Source organism: Tympanuchus pallidicinctus, unplaced genomic scaffold (genome assembly GCF_026119805.1).
Source record: "Tympanuchus pallidicinctus isolate F22 unplaced genomic scaffold, pur_lepc_1.0 scaffold5, whole genome shotgun sequence".
Taxonomy (NCBI): Eukaryota; Metazoa; Chordata; class Aves; order Galliformes; family Phasianidae; genus Tympanuchus; species Tympanuchus pallidicinctus.
In genome coordinates, this window is record NW_026294769.1 from 50,189,743 (window position 1) to 50,206,975 (window position 17,233).

The following is a 17,233-nucleotide window of genomic DNA, read 5'->3' on the forward strand; positions in this document are numbered from 1 at the left end:
GACTTGTTAAGGACTGACTGCTTTGAAGCAGTTTGATGATATTTAACAACGAATATATGCTGATAACAATTAGTAATGTGCAAGATTTAACTCTTAGCACGTCTGTTGTTCTAGTAAACTTTGTTGTAAAGTTTAAAATGTGGTTGATTTATCAATCTGACACTATCACAGCAACCTTCTTGATTGCCTGACAAATATCTCAGCACCACCAATGTGCAGATGAAAATATCCTCTCAAGGTGACCTTGTGCTCTGCACACTTCTTTCTTTGGAGGCTATGTAATAATCTGGAAAACTGTTCTATACCATCTACATGGATGGCACACCAAAAGGCTGGGATTTCTGCAGCAATTCAGAATGCTTTTCTGTTGTGTTTACCAAGTGTTTCTTTGGGCACTTTTCTAACTCTTTCACCAAGCCACATTCTAATATTGCAACTGAATACTTGGAATGCACTGGCAAGGTAGCACACCTTCCTTGTAACCACGTTCCATTTATTAATGCTAGCCCAGGTTTCCTCCAAGTTTTTCATTCTGAAACCATTTCCTGATTTTGTCACAGGGAGCTGTTACTGTTTTTTACCATAGGTTCTTATTGTTCCTTGCTCTTGGCTTGGAAATCTTATACCGTAGCACCCGGGCACATACCTGCGGTAGCTTTGTTTGTATTGTTTCCTTTTCACGTCTGATTCTACCTCTGGCATTATTTCCTTCTTTCTGCCTGCATAGATTTCTTAAGAGTTTTTTTTTAATGTTAATTCCTATGGTTGGAACAGGTCTCAAAATGTTAAATAGATACAAGTGTGGCGCAGATCAGAACAGTGCCAAATGGAAAAACTTCAGTCTGAGATTACTAGAGAGCATAAAATAACAGAATAAATAAGAATCTAATTGAAATACGGACTCTGGCCATTGTCATCTGTATAACATGTTTTCAGGTATTACTCACAACCATTTAAAACTGCTGATTATGTTGTTAGATTTTCTTCAGTTTTGTTTCCAGACAACAGATTTTTTTAAAATCAGCAGCAAAATATGCAATTGGGAAGGAAATTCTGATGCTAACTAAGAGCAGGAGGGATGCAAGACAAGAGCCAGAGACAGCGCACACTTGCTCACCTAGAAGTACCTTTTATTATGTTGGCCCATAATGTCAGAGGCAGATGTTGCTGACATGGCAAAAGAGGTTGAACCTACCCATCAATATTCTGTTACGCTCTATTGCCATGTGGCAGATGGCAGCAGAGCAGCACTCTGACACAGTGTTGTCTGATGTGGAAGTGCAGATGAAGAAAAGGTGTGTCACTGAATTCCTCCACGCAGAAAAAAAAATGGTACCCATTGACCATTTGTCGATGCTTGCTGAGTGCTGCTGGAGGCTGAACAGTGGCTGTGAGCACAGTGAGGCGGTGGGTGCTGCCTTTCAGTAGTGGTGACAGCACTTTTTACCTTCTCTTTTCAGAGAGAATGGTAAGTTGCTGGAACAGGCTGCCCAGAAAGGCTGTGGATGCCCCATCCCTAGAAGTGTTCAAGGCCAGGTTGGATGGGGCCCTGGGCAGCCTAGTTTAGCATTAAATGAGGAGGTTGGTGATCCTGCCTCTGGCAAGGGGGTTGGTGATTTATGATCCTTGAGATCCCTTCCAATCCTGGTCATTCTGTGATTCTGTAATTCTGTGTGCAGACTGTAACAAGTGAGGCACACAAGCTTTTGTTCATCACTGGCAAAAATGCACAGCTAATGGTGGTTACTGTGTTGAAAAAACGAGTTTTGTATCTGAGGCTTTGCTCTACCAAGTAGTGTTATTGTTCTCTTCATCTGTTGTGGTTTCTATGGAAATAAATAGGAAGCGTTACCTACAGGGTAATCTATGTATATATATATATATATATTCTCCACGAATGTGCTGTTGCCTAAGAGGTCCCAGCTCCTGGCCATGGCCTTGTCAGTGTGCTGCCCCTTCATGACACGCTCCATTGCCTGGTGCAGGCAGGGGCAGCTGCAGGTCTTCTCCCTCAGCGAGTAGCACGACGTCCGCGCATCGCGCTGTGCGTGCTGCCCATGGCAGCGCCAGCGCGTGTGGTTGCTGTCCCATCTCAGCGTGCACGCAGGGCTGAGGTGGGGTCCAAGAGCTGTGCGGAGCCTCGGGCAGCCTCTGGTGGCGTGACCGTGCACCGCTCGCAAACGGACTTGAGCCAAATTTCTGATGTGACCTAAAGAACCGGATTCTTACTAAAGACAAAGTAACCGGAACCTAGTTTATATGTCATCCAACCGCTCTCGCATTCAACAGGCACCGCACGCCGTAGCCGCGCCGTTCCCGTGCAGCTCCCCAGCCCCCGCCGCCCCATGCCGGTGTCCAGGCAACGACGGCGGCGTCACTTCCTGCGGTACCGCCCCTCCCGCCGCAGCCCTCGGGCCGGCTCCGTTCCGAGCTCGGGCTGCCGCGATCGCGACACGTGGCGCGATAGGGCGACCCCGCTGGCGCCGGCCCGGCGGGCAGCATGGCCGCGGCGGCCGAAACGGCGGGCGGAGGAGGCAGCAGCCGGCACGAGAAGAGCCTGGGGCTGCTCACCACCAAGTTCGTGTCGCTGCTGCAGGAGGCCAAGGACGGCGTGCTGGACCTCAAAGTGGTGCGAGGGCGGGGCGGCGCGGGACCGCCATGGCCGCGGCTGTGGGGAGGCCGGGGTGGCGCGCAGAGCTGCCGGGAGCGGCGGGAGGCTCCGGGCGGCTGTCAGGCTGCGGCCGTGCCCCGGGGCCGGGTCACCTGCCGAGTGCGAAGGGAGCCGTGGTCCCGTGCAGCCCGACTGGCTTCGGTTGTTTGTTTTCACTTTGCGGTTGCTCTGTTTACTGACTCTGTGAACTGACGCCTATTTAAGGCTGTTTTCGGCCCGTTCCATGCGGGGTGTGAGGTAACGGGGCTCCCTTTGGCGTCGCTGCCGTGCGACAGTGAGACCTCCGCCCGAGAGCAGGGTGATGAAAAGGTGGCATGAGGGCGGTGTTGGCCGGGCTGAGGACAAGCAGCTCGGTGCCGTGGTTACTTGAATCCTTTCAAGACAGCTGACCGCGTTCCTTGGCTCTGGGAGAGGAGGTGCCCTCGGATACTTCTCGCGCAGTGCTGTTCAGAGAGAGCTCTTTAACAGTGTTACAGCGGAAAGTGAAAGTTGTCAGTGAGCCAGGAGGGGTCCCGGAGGTGTTAATTCCAGCTGGGCTTGGAACTACGGCTTGGGTGTTTGTCGTTTGCCCCTGCGTGGAAGGAGTCCTTCTCCCACCAAGGGGAAATGGCAGCACGTATGGTCAGGGGAAGGTAAACAGGCACTGCAGAAATGACAAAGACTTCTGCTCAGGGCATTGGAAACCGGTTTCTGAATGACAGGATACGGTTTGTTTTAAGTAAGCACTAACTGAAGAGAACAAAATGTTGAGACTTTCATAAGCAATTAGTCAAAATGTACATTTTTTTGTAATCTGGCGTTTCTCATAAGCGAGTCACGTGTGTAGGGAAAAGTGAAAAGCAGCATGCATACCCTGCTGGTGCGCTCAGGGTAATGAGCTCCTGGTGTGAAACAGTGTTTTCCAAAAGATGGTTCAATCATCGAAGATTTTTTCGGTTGTATTTACACATATTGACCATCTGAGTAATATTTCTGTACCAAAATACTATGTACATCATGAAGAAAACAGAGTTTGGAAACTCCAAGTGTACTTTGTGATTTATCAATGGAGGAAGAACATTTCTTGGTGATCTCTGGGCACCTTTATAGCTGACCATCTGTGAAGCAGCCCCAGGGGACACAGATGCTAATCCCATGCAGGTTGCTGCTCCTCACTCTGGGTGCTGGAAGCCCCAGCAGTTGTGTGTGTTGAACTTTGAAAGTGTTTTAGCACTGACCGCTTCTCTGCTATAATGCCTGACAAATTATGGGAGTGAGGATTGTCTTGAGGTTAAATCCTAGAGGGCTCATTTTAAAATGAAGCAGCTCTTCCAGAATAATTGTGTAGCTGTCCCTGAATAACCCTGTGTAAGTAAATGTTGCTAAGGAGGTAAGCTTAAAATGTCAAGGGATGAGATGGAAAGGAAAGAAAGAAAGCTCCTCTGTTCAGAAATCCATCATTTGCAAGGAATGGATAAATACAGAAAGATCACAATGAGCAAATAAAGGCTAAGCCACCTGAAATGACACCCAGAACACAGTGTTTTTTCTCTTCAGCAGTGTACTCTGGCTTCCACCTTGATTCCAAGTTGGCTTGGCTTGTAGCAAAATGGCATCCCTGCCATACTCGGGGCTAAATGGTATTTCTGATCAACAGTGCAAAGCATTGAGTACCCTGAAATTTGTTTGCTTCCCGCTGAAGTTTATTCCACGGCAAGAGACAGAAAGCATTGCAAATGTGGGGACAGGAAGGGACTTGGGATTTGAAGTTCTGATGGAGTTTTTTTTTATCTCTAGAAAATGCAAATCAATGGAGTCCTAAAACCTAAGCAACTAGAACAAACAAACAGTACCACCAAAGACAAAATTTCCAACTGAAAAACTGTGTTATATAAGAACTTAGCCTCTGATCTCTGAAGCACCTGCCTGATGGGAAATCAAAAAGAAGATGGGGAAGAAATTGCCCATCTACATTGTACTGTTTCTATATCACAAAGAAGGTTCCCGTTGTCCACTGTCATCCCCTTCCATGAAGTTTCTTTAAAGGGAAACGTCTCTGATATGATCTAAACCTCATTCCTTGTCCCTGGTTGAACCAAGACCTGAAAAAAAACAAACAAAAAAAAAGTGCAGAAAGCAAAGTATTCATCAGGTGCCCAGGAAGTGCACATCTAGGAAGGCTTTGTGTCAGGTACAAAAGAATCCTCACGGACAGAATTATGAATGATCAAGCAGCCTATTTCCTCTGACTTACAGTGTGCTCTGCTGTCAGTGACATGTTGTGACAGCACATACAAACACACTGTAGCTGGTCTGGGTCAGAAAGGGAAGTGGTGGTGGCTGCCAGTGTTGGCTGGTGTTCTGTCAGCTCCGAATGCTATTGAGGCTGGTTCCTACCACTCGTCACATGGCAAGATGGCTGACAGGACAATGTTGGCTTACAGTCTTGCAGCTCTCCTTCTGTCAGCTACTTTGAGAAATTACCCCATCCTCCCATATCTCAGCAGTTAGGGGATAATAAATTCAACATGCTGTTGGCCTCAGATACTTATTTTGTTGCAGTGCTGCTGTCTTCCTTCCCTTCTGTTTCATGCCTTGGAGAAGGAGTGCTGTTGGGTGGTGCAGATACCAATGGCAGCGCTGGCAATTAATGTGAGCACTCCTCCCTGGTGAAGGTGGGCTTGCTGGCCTTGCCTCATGTGATTTCCCTCACCATCAGGAGGCCACACTTGCACGCCGCTTGAAGCAGATGCTAAACTTCTGAATTTATCATTGAGCATCCCCTATTCTTGAAGAAAGAATTGTTTCTGAAGGGCAACAGTTCAAGCCAATTATTATTTGGCATTCTTTTCGGGGGGATGGGTTAGAATGTCTGTTGTTTGCCCCAGGTTGCTGATATTGCTGATATGCTCTTGTCTCCACAGGCTGCTGATGCCCTTGCTGTAAGGCAGAAGAGAAGGATCTATGATATCACCAACGTTTTAGAGGGTATTGATCTCATAGAGAAGAAGTCAAAAAACAGCATTCAGTGGAAGTAAGCGTTGTCAATTTTTCATTTCTTACTGTGCTTGAAAGCAACACAAACTCCCTCCATCAATTTCTCCTGACTGGTTAACATAGGATGAAGTAGTATTACTCTCAGCAATGAACAATGCAACATTTCAAAATAACATCCAAGTTACAAATGAACCTTGTTGGTCTTTCCTTTAATTTGCATCCTTGATACATAGATTCAAGATTAAAAGCTATAGGAGAGATACTTTCAGAAAACCTGAATTGCTACTTTCTGCCTATCACTCGCAGTCCCTGAATCCGTGACAGGTGTTGGGGAACAGTATTTCCACCTACACAGACCTCTTAATTATTTTCTCTGGTCACTGACTATGAAAGGGTAACTGAAGTGTTAAGAGAGCAGGAAGGGGAAGAGAGCTGTGAACCATCTCTAATATAGAAAAGCTACATTCTGAAAGAATATAAGGTTAGGTAGAGAGAAAGTCTCAATCTGATCTGATTTTTAAAATGCTCATTTTTCCCATAAAACGCTGCTGGGAGAGTAAATTTGCTTCATAATGAAATTTAGAAGATTTTTCAAATAATTGATGGCATACTTAGGAAGTGTTCTTTTAGATTTTCACTTCTTGTGGTTTCATGAATCTTTATACTTTTTTTTAAGAGGAGTAGGTGCTGGCTGCAATACAAAAGAAGTCGTGGACAGGCTGAGGTATCTTGAAGCTGAAATTGAAGACCTAGAGCTAAAAGAAAAAGAATTGGATCAGCAGAAACTGTGGCTACAGCAAAGCATCAAGAATGTTATGGATGATTCTACAAACCACCAATATCCTTTTCAAGAAACAGTGTGCATCTTGGAACAAGAATTAAAACAGCAATTAAAGCATAGGTAAAGGGTGAAACATGCTGTAATCCATCCATTTCATCCAGAAGCAAAGGCTAAAGAAGAATATTTTTTTTTCTCTCTCTCCAGGTTTTGGTTCAATAAGAGTACAAATGATGTTTGCGTGTATTTTTAAGCTCTTTGATTGTGCAAATGGTAACCTGAAAATAATCTAGCATATGTATGTATTGCAGTAATTTTTAAGTCCACGGTATAATCCTGATATCTGGTTTTAAATTGATTGTATTGCCATTAGGCACTTGGATTTACACCTTCTTAGCTGTATTTTACGTGAATCTCCCTCCTATCCTCCCAATCTTTTACTTTTCTCTCTTGAAAAGTTAAAGCTAAAGCCAAAGATAAATTGAGTTGAGTTGACAAAGATCTGAAGCTTGTTAGATTCAGAACAGGAAAAATATCCTGTGTGTAAATACCCCATAAGCAGAAAGATCCAGCCGTATTGTGTATTGTAATGTGTTCATCTGTCTTGCAAGATGCTGAGCAAAACAGACACATCTGAAACTTAGAGCAGGAAAATGCCCTTCTTATTGATAGTACCAATGGTAAGTACTTAATATTACTTTCAATTGCTCTGTAGAAACTATACCTATAAAATTTTGTAGTAAAGGAGATTTAAGCAAGGTATGAAGAGAAACGTGCCATGGGAGAGTTAGCAGTGGAATTAATCCCCCAGGGTAGATGTTGGAATATCCATCACTGGATGTTTTCCAGAACAGGAGAGGCAAACAACTGTCTGGAATGTCTTAATAATTGATCCTACCTTGAGGCAGTGGAATGGGTCTGAAGATGAACTCTCAAGTCCCCTCTAGCGGTCTTTTTGTGTGTTTTTTGGGGGGAAATCCTGATACACTGTTGAATTATATAATGTGAAGTTAATGAGGTAAATGGTTTTCTTAAAAACAAGATTTTACATGTTTTCTGTTTGAAAAGAATTTCTTCTCATTCAAGCTATTCAGCTCCTTCTCTTTTGGTATTTTCTTCACATATATAGATATATTTTTCTAATAGTACAGAACTGTGTTATTTTAAAAATAGTCATTTTTAACATCATAAATCAAGCCTTGATTACACCTTTGAGTAGCAGCAGTAAGGTTGGGCTTAGTTTGGACAAACTTCTTTTTAAGGCATCAAATACCAGTTTCACGTTGCTTTAAGAAAGATGTTCCTTGACATAAATTACATTTTCATATGTCACCCATGAAGATATCTGTAACTGTTTCAATGGTGAGTTGCTCCTATGCTGTATCTCATGAAATAAGGGATTTCCTGATCTTCTTGAAACTCAACTTGCTAACCAACCTGCCTTTCCCTGCAAGTATTTTGTGTTTAGAATAAATATTCAACAGTGGTCAGAAGTAAACAGATACATCTTCTACTGTTCATGTCCCCCAGGTTCTAGTGTAGTTATAGTCACACACTGTATGGAATGGAAGTTCAGCTGCTTGAGAGTGCTGGTTTTGGATGTCTTTTTCTCTGTGCACACTTTGCAGGAGTTTGTCTCTGACCCTGACAGAACCAGGGACAGGGCTTGCAGGTCTCATCTGAAGGCCAGCCATGTTTAGATTTCTTTAAGTTTTCAGATGACAGCTTGAGTCAGAAGGAATTCCTTGTGATGTTACATGGGGCCGGCTGAAGTTAAAGATGGGACATTGCTACTAAACAAGAAAGATTCCTTCTGTACAGGAAGTTTGAACAAATTGCCAAGAATTGCTTGCAGAAATCATTTCCCTTGACACCCTTTTTGGATCCCAAGTTACTCAAGGGAGTATTGTTGTTCAGCCTGTTTGCCACAAGGAAGGTTGGGTTTCATTATGAATAAAAATGTAACATTAGAAACTGCTGTGGAGTTTTACAAAACAAGCTGTTGCTGAGAAGTTAGTTGTTACAAAATATGTAGGAGGTTTAAGATACCAATCACATTGTACTTGGTGTAAAATATATCTCAAATGGCAGGGGAAAAAAAGCATCATTCTAAGTTATGGATGAAGGCAAATTGATGTGTCCTAACTTTAATAATTTGCGATGCATGTAGTGAAGCTACAGGTGAGTGTTATGGCCACCTGTTGCATCTTAGTTGGATGTGCTGCAGAAGCTCTAAGTTCAGGTATTTGAAAATGCTGACATTGAAGACTACATCTGAAATGTTTTTTCGCTTTCCTGTGTCACCTGTTCTCAAAGCAATTAAGCAAGCTGTATGAAAGAGATCCTTTTGCTGAGAAGGAAGCTAGTTAAATATTGGGTTTTGGATCTTACAGGGACTATGCAAATCCCATCCTAAGTGTATTTGTGCTGGACTTATGCAGTACTTTGAGTAGCTTTAGAGAATTATTCTTATTTGAGTGGATATCATGCAAGATGTAAGAAAAATACGCACAGTTAACACTTTCTTAAAAATTGCTATTTAACCAGGAGACACACTTCTAGCAATTCAAGCACCTTGTGGTACACAGTTAGAAGTACCTATACCCGAAATGGTATGTACTGGTTCCTTGTTTACCTGAGTGCTGTAGGGGGACAGTGGAAAAGAAGAGGTAGACTGTAGCTGAGGATTTATCTCAGGCTGTGATGAGAGAGGAAGAAAAAACATTAAGCTAGTCTTAGTTGAGGATGGAGGAGTTGAGTGGAAAAAGTGTTGTTGTTTGTTTGTTTTTCAGCACACCTATGTCTATGTATACAAATGAGAAACTAATGACAACTTGTCTTATATTGGAAACAAGATATAATAGTTGGTTTCTTTGTCCTCTCTTCTCCCTAAATCTTAAAGTTTTCAGCCTTGCAGTTTAGGCATAATGTCTTGAATTCCCTTGAGAACTTAATAGCAGTAACTTTTATGTGTCAAATTTCAAACATTATTGTATTGCTAAATCAGAACTTCTATGAAAATGCCTTTTAGATTTATTTGCAGATGTGGTTTAGATGCTGTTCATGTTTAGTCACATAGTAATATACTGAATAGAGAAACACACTGCAGACTTCTTTATAACTGAAAGGTTTGTTAGACTTGGCAGGATTAGAGGAAGAGGCCATATTACTTAACTCTGTCAATCTTTAATCTTTTTTTTTTTTTTTTTTAAATGCATTGCTCTGTTTTAAATAGAGTTGATACCTTACGTAGTTGGGAGAGAGTGTTGCATGAAGCAGGACAGACACAATGCTTTTAGAGTGGTGAAACTCACAGGAGAAGTTTCAGAAGCTATTTTTAACGAGGCTAAGCACAATCTGATATCAGAAGAGCATCCAAAGCTAGGACCATGAAGCTGGTCCAGTGATACTGGTTTGTTCATCCGTGCTGAAAACAGTTCAGGCAATGGTATGGTTCCCTGTGTGGTGAAAGCAGTTATGATGCAGCTTTTTTGACTTTTTGTGGAGGACAAAAGCAGATGATTTAGTATTCCATCAGCAACTACAAATGGGATTCATTTACTTTGGTTCCCTCCCTTCAGGCTCCTTTTCCACTTTCCTCATCTTCATTTTTTTTTCTGGAACATACTTGCTGAAAACCTGTTTGATGAATTAGCCAAGCAAAAAGAATGCCTAGCCAATCAGCTAAGAAATTGTTTCTACTGACTCAATGATTCTGTGTTCACTTGGTCTGAGTGAAAACTTAATTATTGTGGCATGGTTGGTCCCAACTAAGATGGTTCTGAAGCTCCATTTAAGAGGAAGAAATGTAAAAATATACAAATCTTTTATCTGTTTTGTTACTGATAAGATGTAGCCCTACTGTAGGTTTCATGTAACTTGAATTCAGAACTTAGTTAAGCCCTTCAAAGTGTTGTATGTTTGTGTCTTGTGTAGCTGTTCTGGTCAGATAAACGCATAACAGAATTATTATCTGTTTCCTATTAGATCACTTATATTTGTTTTAAATATTTGTTTCCTGTCTGAATATGATTTGATAAGTCTGACAATCAAAATTTCTTCCTAGCATTTTAATTAGAAGAGTACTGTATCTTCTGGGAGGTAAAAAGTACATCGAGAATTCTGTTTAAGCATCTTCATTGGTTACTATGAGAAATAAGTCTATGCAATCACTATTTTTCGTACAGTTCCGAATTCTGTGGGCATTATAACTTTCTTAATACACCATCTCTACAGGGCCAGAATGGACAGAAAAAATACCAGATCAATCTTAAAAGCAGTTCAGGACCTATCCATGTACTGCTTATAAACAGAGAATCAAATTCCTCCAAGCCCATGGTGTTTCCAGTTCCTCCACCTGACGACCTTGCACAAACCCCATCTCAGCCTGCAGCTCCAGTGACTCCCCTTAAACCTACTCCAGCTCCTGAAAACCCACCAGAACATGGCCTTAACCAGGAACAACAGTTGCCAGAAACAACAGTGGACACACAGTCAGGTGGGTCTGAATTATTTTTCCACCTAAGATGGGTGGAGAAAGGCTTAGGGGGAAGAAAGAGAAATGGTGATAGATAGAAGAAAGGCATATCAACAATTTGCATAACATGGCAGGTGTCTGTTAAGAAACTATCCCAAGGGGCTTACTAATGGCTTTCAAGAGGTTCTTCCTCTTCTGTGCTCTGATTGATTTCACCCTGATTGATGAAACAGATTTTCCCCTTGTAGCTTATCATCTTACACCGAACAGATTTTGCATGTGATCCTGGTTGTTAATCTGAGATGTTTCTCCAAAATGCAGGGTGGAATTAAATTGTCAGCCTTAGACGGGAGTATATGATTTGAACACACACCTTTTTGTGAAGGAGATACTACAGGCACCAGTCCCAGCTTTTGTGCCACAAGGTCACTTACTTTCTTCCACATAGCCACAATGAGAGACTGCCTGAATATCTGGTATTTTTTTTAAATCGTAATTGTAGGATAATATGGAAATATTTAAGAAAATGTCGTCACCGTTACAGTCTCTGTTTCTGAGGGATCCTGATAAAATTGAGTTTGTGAGTTTGGAATGGAGAAGAGATTCTTCTTTCCTCAACCCAGACATTAGCTGTGTTGTCCTCAAGAGAGAAAGCCACATGCAGGTCTTTTACATTCCTTTTTACAGTAATAGATTTTATAATGTGCTTTTCTGTCTTTGTAGAAAGCAGTCTGCAGCAGAACAGTACAACTCCAGCAACTCCTTACTCTAGCCTTCCAGACTCAGTGTTGTACCCCAGCCTTTCAGGAGATGTCGCCCAAGCTACAGCGAGCTCCAACGACTATCAGGCTTTGCTCCCTTTGGACGTTAACTGTATTCTCAAGCCAAACTCATTTGACATAGGAAAGATGGAAGAGCCCACAGGTAGGAAGAAAACAGTTGCTATTCAGTATTTTTGTTGTTTCCTGAGCCATTCTTTTTGCCAAGCTACCAATGAGTTACAAGGAGGGAAGGATTAAGGCTTTTCCCACAGAGGAAATGATAGGCATTTGTTTATCTCCCACTGAAGCCACAGAGCCAGTTCTGGGTAGCAAGCTCATTTTGAGCAAAATACCTTTCTCTGCTATCAAATAAGCTACTCATTGCACATGGCTTTAGGGTTATAAGAGATTGACTGTACAGCTTGAGGAAAGCATGAGAAATTTATCAGGAAAAACTGAGGGATAAAAACAGGAATATATTTTATATATTTATGCAGCACGCTGTCTCCACAGCTCCTAGCATGTGCATGTGAGCTGTACTGTACTTTACAGTTCAGTGTTGTTACGCAGGGAATCTGTTAACTGCAATAAACACATGCTCCTGTTTTCACAGGAAATATTGGTGGGGATATTATTGACGAACTTATGTCCTCTGATGGTAAGTATTCAGCATCCTTACTTGCAGATATTAAAAAAGTAGCAGTATGGTTTTTATATGAACAGCACTCTTGGTAGGTGTCTTAAATCTCATATCAAGAGCCAGTATGATACTACTTCTTTCCCCTGTACTGCCTCTTCTATCTTTGTCATTCTCATCTTTGCATCCCTATCTGTTCCCTGCAACGCTTTTATTTAACAGTCAAAATATGAAGCCTTAATCCAGCAAGAACTTACATGCATGAGTAACTGAACAGTACTTAATTTGAAAATAAATAAAGAACAGGTTGATGACTCGAGTGCCTGCCTTAAATATATATATATATATATATATCTTGTTTAATTCTGTTCTGCCTCAGGCCTCTTCCATGAGCTCTGAGCAGATATTTCAGAGCATATTTACATGCCTGCATACAGATTGATACTTGGCCAGGTCTCTTACACTGGCAGAATGAATACAGTCCTTTTCTGGTCTTGCATCTCCTTGGCCATATGTATGCAGAACTGAGCTACAGTGGTTCCATACACTTTATGACCCCCTGCTGTATCTCACTGAACCCAGCTGCCTTAGTCCTTTCCCCATTTAACTGTGCTGTTCTGTGAACACCTTGTGTTAATATCTGCTTTTCAAGCAGGCAGACTTGGGGCTTATCTAGAAAGAAACATGCAGCTACAAGATCTAAGAGGGAAGCTGGAGTTGTATGAACGTGACAATAAAATATGTGGATAAAACAGAAATACTCTCCCATTTTAGAACAGCTACAACATGCCCAACTCTTCTGCATTAATCTTCCTGAGGTACAGCACGAGGGCTGAGGCTTCTCCTCCTGCATTACCCAAAAAGGGCTTCAATTCCGTGCATGAAATGCAGTGCAGAGAAGCTGACAGCCTCCATTTTTCTTCTGTACAATAGAGATAATATTAATTTCTTTATCCACATTCAATATCTGAAGACTAATACATACAATATTGTCACAGGAAGGAGATAAATATAAGTAGTGGCTTTTTGACAAATTTTCGAAAGCTGCTTAGGAGTTCCTTTGCTGCAAAAGGAGAGAGTAGGTCCATACTTCACAGCTTTCACTCCACCCCCAGCAAATTTATGTAAGATACTAAAGACAAAGGTGTAGACATGTCGCCTATTGCCTTAGTTTGAAGGCAATAAGATAGTCACAGTATGTGTCCTAGCATGCTTGTGAGATTATCAAGGCAATATTTTACTTAAGACTGACCCTGGCACTGGTGATGATGAACATACTGGATTATGAGACAGGACTGATATTCCAAAAGTGTTTTAACTTAAACTAAACTATTCCTGCTTTACAGTTTTTCCTCTCTTACGACTCTCTCCTACTCCCGGAGATGACTACAACTTTAACCTGGATGATAATGAAGGAGTCTGTGATCTCTTTGATGTGCAGATACTAAATTATTAGATATTGTGTCAACCAGACTACTTATCTACCTCTAACGATAACATTCTAGACTTCTTCATAACCTAAGTATTTGAATAATGAATGTATAACTTCTTAGTTCACTGACTCTGGGAGTATATTTCCTTTTGCTTCCTTTAACTACTTCACAAAACAAATTTAACCACCAGAAAAAAGGGCTTTTTTATCAGAATCTTGGCACATTTTTCACCTGAGTGTCCTTTGTGTAATCCAATGATTTTGGATTTTTCTTTTCTAAGGAAAGCAAAAATGCTTTAATAGCCTTCCAAAATGATTAGGCTTTTCTCATAGTTACCAGCATTTTCTTTGAAGCTTTACTGCCGAGAAGCTGTCAATATTTTATAATGTTCCCATCAAATTTGAAACTTCCACTGCCAAGCTGAAAAGTGAAGGATATCAACTTGAGTTATGCTTAATTGTTTCAGTGAACCAATTTTGTGAAGTGCCTTCTGTTTTAGCACTTTAAGTTTCTCACACTGACTTCTGACATTCCACTTTCCTAGATGATAGGAAAGGTCTGTTTGTAGTTTGTATTAAAGTGTGCCAATACTTGTATATTAACAAGATTTTTTTAATAAAATTTTACAAAGAAAGCCTGTGTGACCTTCAATTCTTGGAACCTCTTCATCATCCGTTATGCATTACAGCTGTGATAACAGACTTGTGGCAGCATCCACATTTGCTGGTTCCTCTTCTGAAGGTGTAGTAACCTTATAAAAGAAAAGTTTCAGTTTAAAATACAGATCAATTCAGTTTTATGTTTGGGGAAGGAAAAAAAAGGAAAAAAAATAAAAAACAGCCAATGATTTATGCTGCAAGTGAAAGATAAAGTATCACATCAGTAATGTGCATAGCCCAGGTGAAAGAGGCACACCTTTTAGTTCAGGGAATACTTAGGACAGCACAATTTTGAAACAGAGATGAAAAATACTATTTCTTTACACTCCAAATGGTCACATTGAATGTTATGTCATGTACAGCCCTACTAGTGCAGAAGTAGTGGGACAGTCCAAGATCCCAGCCATGTGCAATAGCAGACTACAGCCTTGCTTGGCCTCGTGCTGTACCAGCAGCACTATCACGTGTGCTTCCTTTCTTCTTCAGCCTCACCCTGGGGTATTTGGCAGTTGTTCTGTTGCTCCCAGCCACACAAAAACTTAATGACCCCAGGCACAGTACTCAGTCTTGTCCAGTTCCCTCTACTTCCCACCAGCCAGGGTGGGTTCACCTGTATAATCTCATTTGTCCCCCTAACATAATAGTTATAGGGCACTTGACAATGCCAGCCAGATTTCAGCATTTCCCTGCAACTGAAGTTAATAAAGCTGGCTTTGTCATTTTAAAACCACTACAAGAATTGCCTGCAGCCTTTGTGTCAGAATATAATGCTTTAAAAATGTACATCCCTTTCATTTTCCTCCTCAGATTCTCACAAAGAGAAATTACCTGCTGGTTCTTTGGAGGTTCTGCTGCAGTACCTTTCGATAGTTGCCGTACTTCTTTCTGAATTTCAGCAAAAGCTTTATTTATCTTGCTCACTTTGTCAGCATTTGCAATGTTTATCTGCAGGGAGAAAAAAAAACAGCACACATTGGTGTTCTAAACTGAAATTGCACTGGCATCATTTTTGTACAACTGTTAACTAGATAATATATGTTATATGCATATCTTACAACATTACAGTAGGAATGTTTTTATACTAGAATTTTGGTTGTCAGTTATATTGCTGAGTCATGTTCAAATGTTGGAATAAATACAGAATTATGAAAGTGGTCAGACTTGCTGTGTTGGGAAAGGAGCTCACACCAACCCACTGCACTTTGGGCAGGATCTTGGCCATACAACAGCACTTCACACTGCACCCGGTCCAGAAGCATGCCACACATCCCAAACTGCAGGCTGTCTCCTGCTATTCCAAAGGCTTTCATTCACATCTCAGCAATTTACATAGGCAGAAGCAAACTGTGCACTGTTACACATATTTATGCCTTTTGCCTTCAAAGCTGCTGTAATTTCAGACATTAACAATAATTCCATTCATTCCTGAGACAGCGGCCAGGAGGACCAGCAGTAAGAAAGTGGGGGCACGAGGCCAATAAAACAATCTATTTAGATTAGAGGATAATTGATAATAAACTATAGGTTGACTCAAGAAATACAGGTTCAGCTCCTTGCTCAAATTAGAGTATATGGGGCTGTGGGCAATTCAATTTTCTCAGGCCTTCTGTTTTCCATGAGAACCTGTTGGCAGCTCCCAGCTTCAGCAGTGCCGAAAGTGTCAGTTTGTGTACCAAACAGCCTTTGCACTCAGGCAGGAACTGCTCTGCAGAACGAGGCTCTGCAGCTGGGATGTGTGTCTGCATCAAAAGCTGTTTGAATAGTTACTATGGAGTCTCACTGAGGAACAAACCCATTTAAACACATTTTTTTGAGCATTTTTACAGTACTACTTAAAGATACGTAAATCCCCAAAGGCTTAATGAATTAAAGAATACAGCTTCAAACACACAGAATAAAATTTTACTCCTAATAAGCTGCTGGGTTCTCACGAAGATGCTTTTAAGCCCGTTCCTCCTTTTATTATACAGAATCCTTTAGACTAAGTGCAGATTTCACGCCAGCAACGTGAAATTGTTTCGTGGCTCCCTGTTTATTTCCACAGTTTGTTGTGTTCCTGTCTGTCAGCCAGATTAACCTGTCAGGTGGCTTTCTCTTGCAGAATAAGATCTCAAAGGGCCTTTTTTAGGAGCTGCCACTTCCTTCTGCACAGCCGACCAAATGGTGTGCAGTGAGGGACAGCGCCTCAACTCTCTTGTTGCAAAAAGTTTTCCTTATACCCAGTCTAAATCTCCTCTCTTTTAGCTGGAACCCATTTCCTCTTGTCCTACCACCACAGACCCGCTAAAGAGCCTGTCCCCTTCTTTCCTGTAGCTCCCCTTTAGATACTGACAGGCTGCTCTCAGGTCACCTCACAGCCTTCTCTTCTCCAGGCTGCGCAGCCCCAGCTCTCTCAGCCTGTCCTTACAGAAGAGATGTTCCCTCCGTGGATCATTTTTGCGGCCCTGCGGACACGCTCTAGCAGCCCCACGTCTCTCCTGCGCCGAGCTCTCCCCACCCGGACGCAGCACTCCGGCCGCTCTCCCATCGCAGCGCAGCGAGGCAGATCACCTCGCCCCGCTGCCCGCGCTGCTTTCGATGCAGCCCAGGAGATCCGAGGCCGCGACCTCAGCACGCGCAAACCCGCAGCCCCGGGGAAACAGCGGAGCGGCTCAGCCCCGCCGGCTCCCGCTCACCTTTCTCAGCCCGGAGGTGACGGGCCGCGCCCGGCCCTTCCCACGGGCCTTCCCGGCGGCAGCGCCGCGGGCGATAGCGAAAACGTTGGCCGCCTTCGCCGCCTTCCGCGCCCGACTCTTCCCCATGGCCGCCGCCGCGAGCAGCCGGCGCGCGCCTGACGTCACG

At 42.5% G+C, this 17,233-nt stretch overlaps 2 protein-coding genes across 2 annotated transcripts; one reads left to right on the forward strand and one right to left on the reverse strand.

The window, feature by feature from the left end:
- Positions 1–2,396: 2,396 nt before the first annotated feature.
- On the forward strand, positions 2,397–14,367 carry E2F5 (E2F transcription factor 5). Its single transcript, XM_052703227.1, has 9 exons — positions 2,397–2,629; positions 5,575–5,684; positions 6,324–6,485; positions 7,744–7,787; positions 8,973–9,037; positions 10,662–10,923; positions 11,626–11,826; positions 12,277–12,321; positions 13,647–14,367. The coding sequence occupies exons 1-9, from the start codon at positions 2,501–2,503 to the stop codon at positions 13,754–13,756; spliced, it is 1,128 nt and encodes a 375-aa protein (XP_052559187.1). The 5' UTR covers positions 2,397–2,500; the 3' UTR covers positions 13,757–14,367.
- RBIS (ribosomal biogenesis factor) lies at positions 14,325–17,228 on the reverse strand. The gene is made up of 3 exons (XM_052703233.1): positions 17,068–17,228; positions 15,221–15,337; positions 14,325–14,484 (listed from the first exon to the last, which is right to left on the reverse strand). Exons 1-3 carry the CDS (start codon positions 17,191–17,193, stop codon positions 14,416–14,418), a joined length of 312 nt encoding a protein of 103 aa, XP_052559193.1. The 5' UTR covers positions 17,194–17,228; the 3' UTR covers positions 14,325–14,415.
- Between the last annotated feature and the right edge of the window lie 5 nt (positions 17,229–17,233).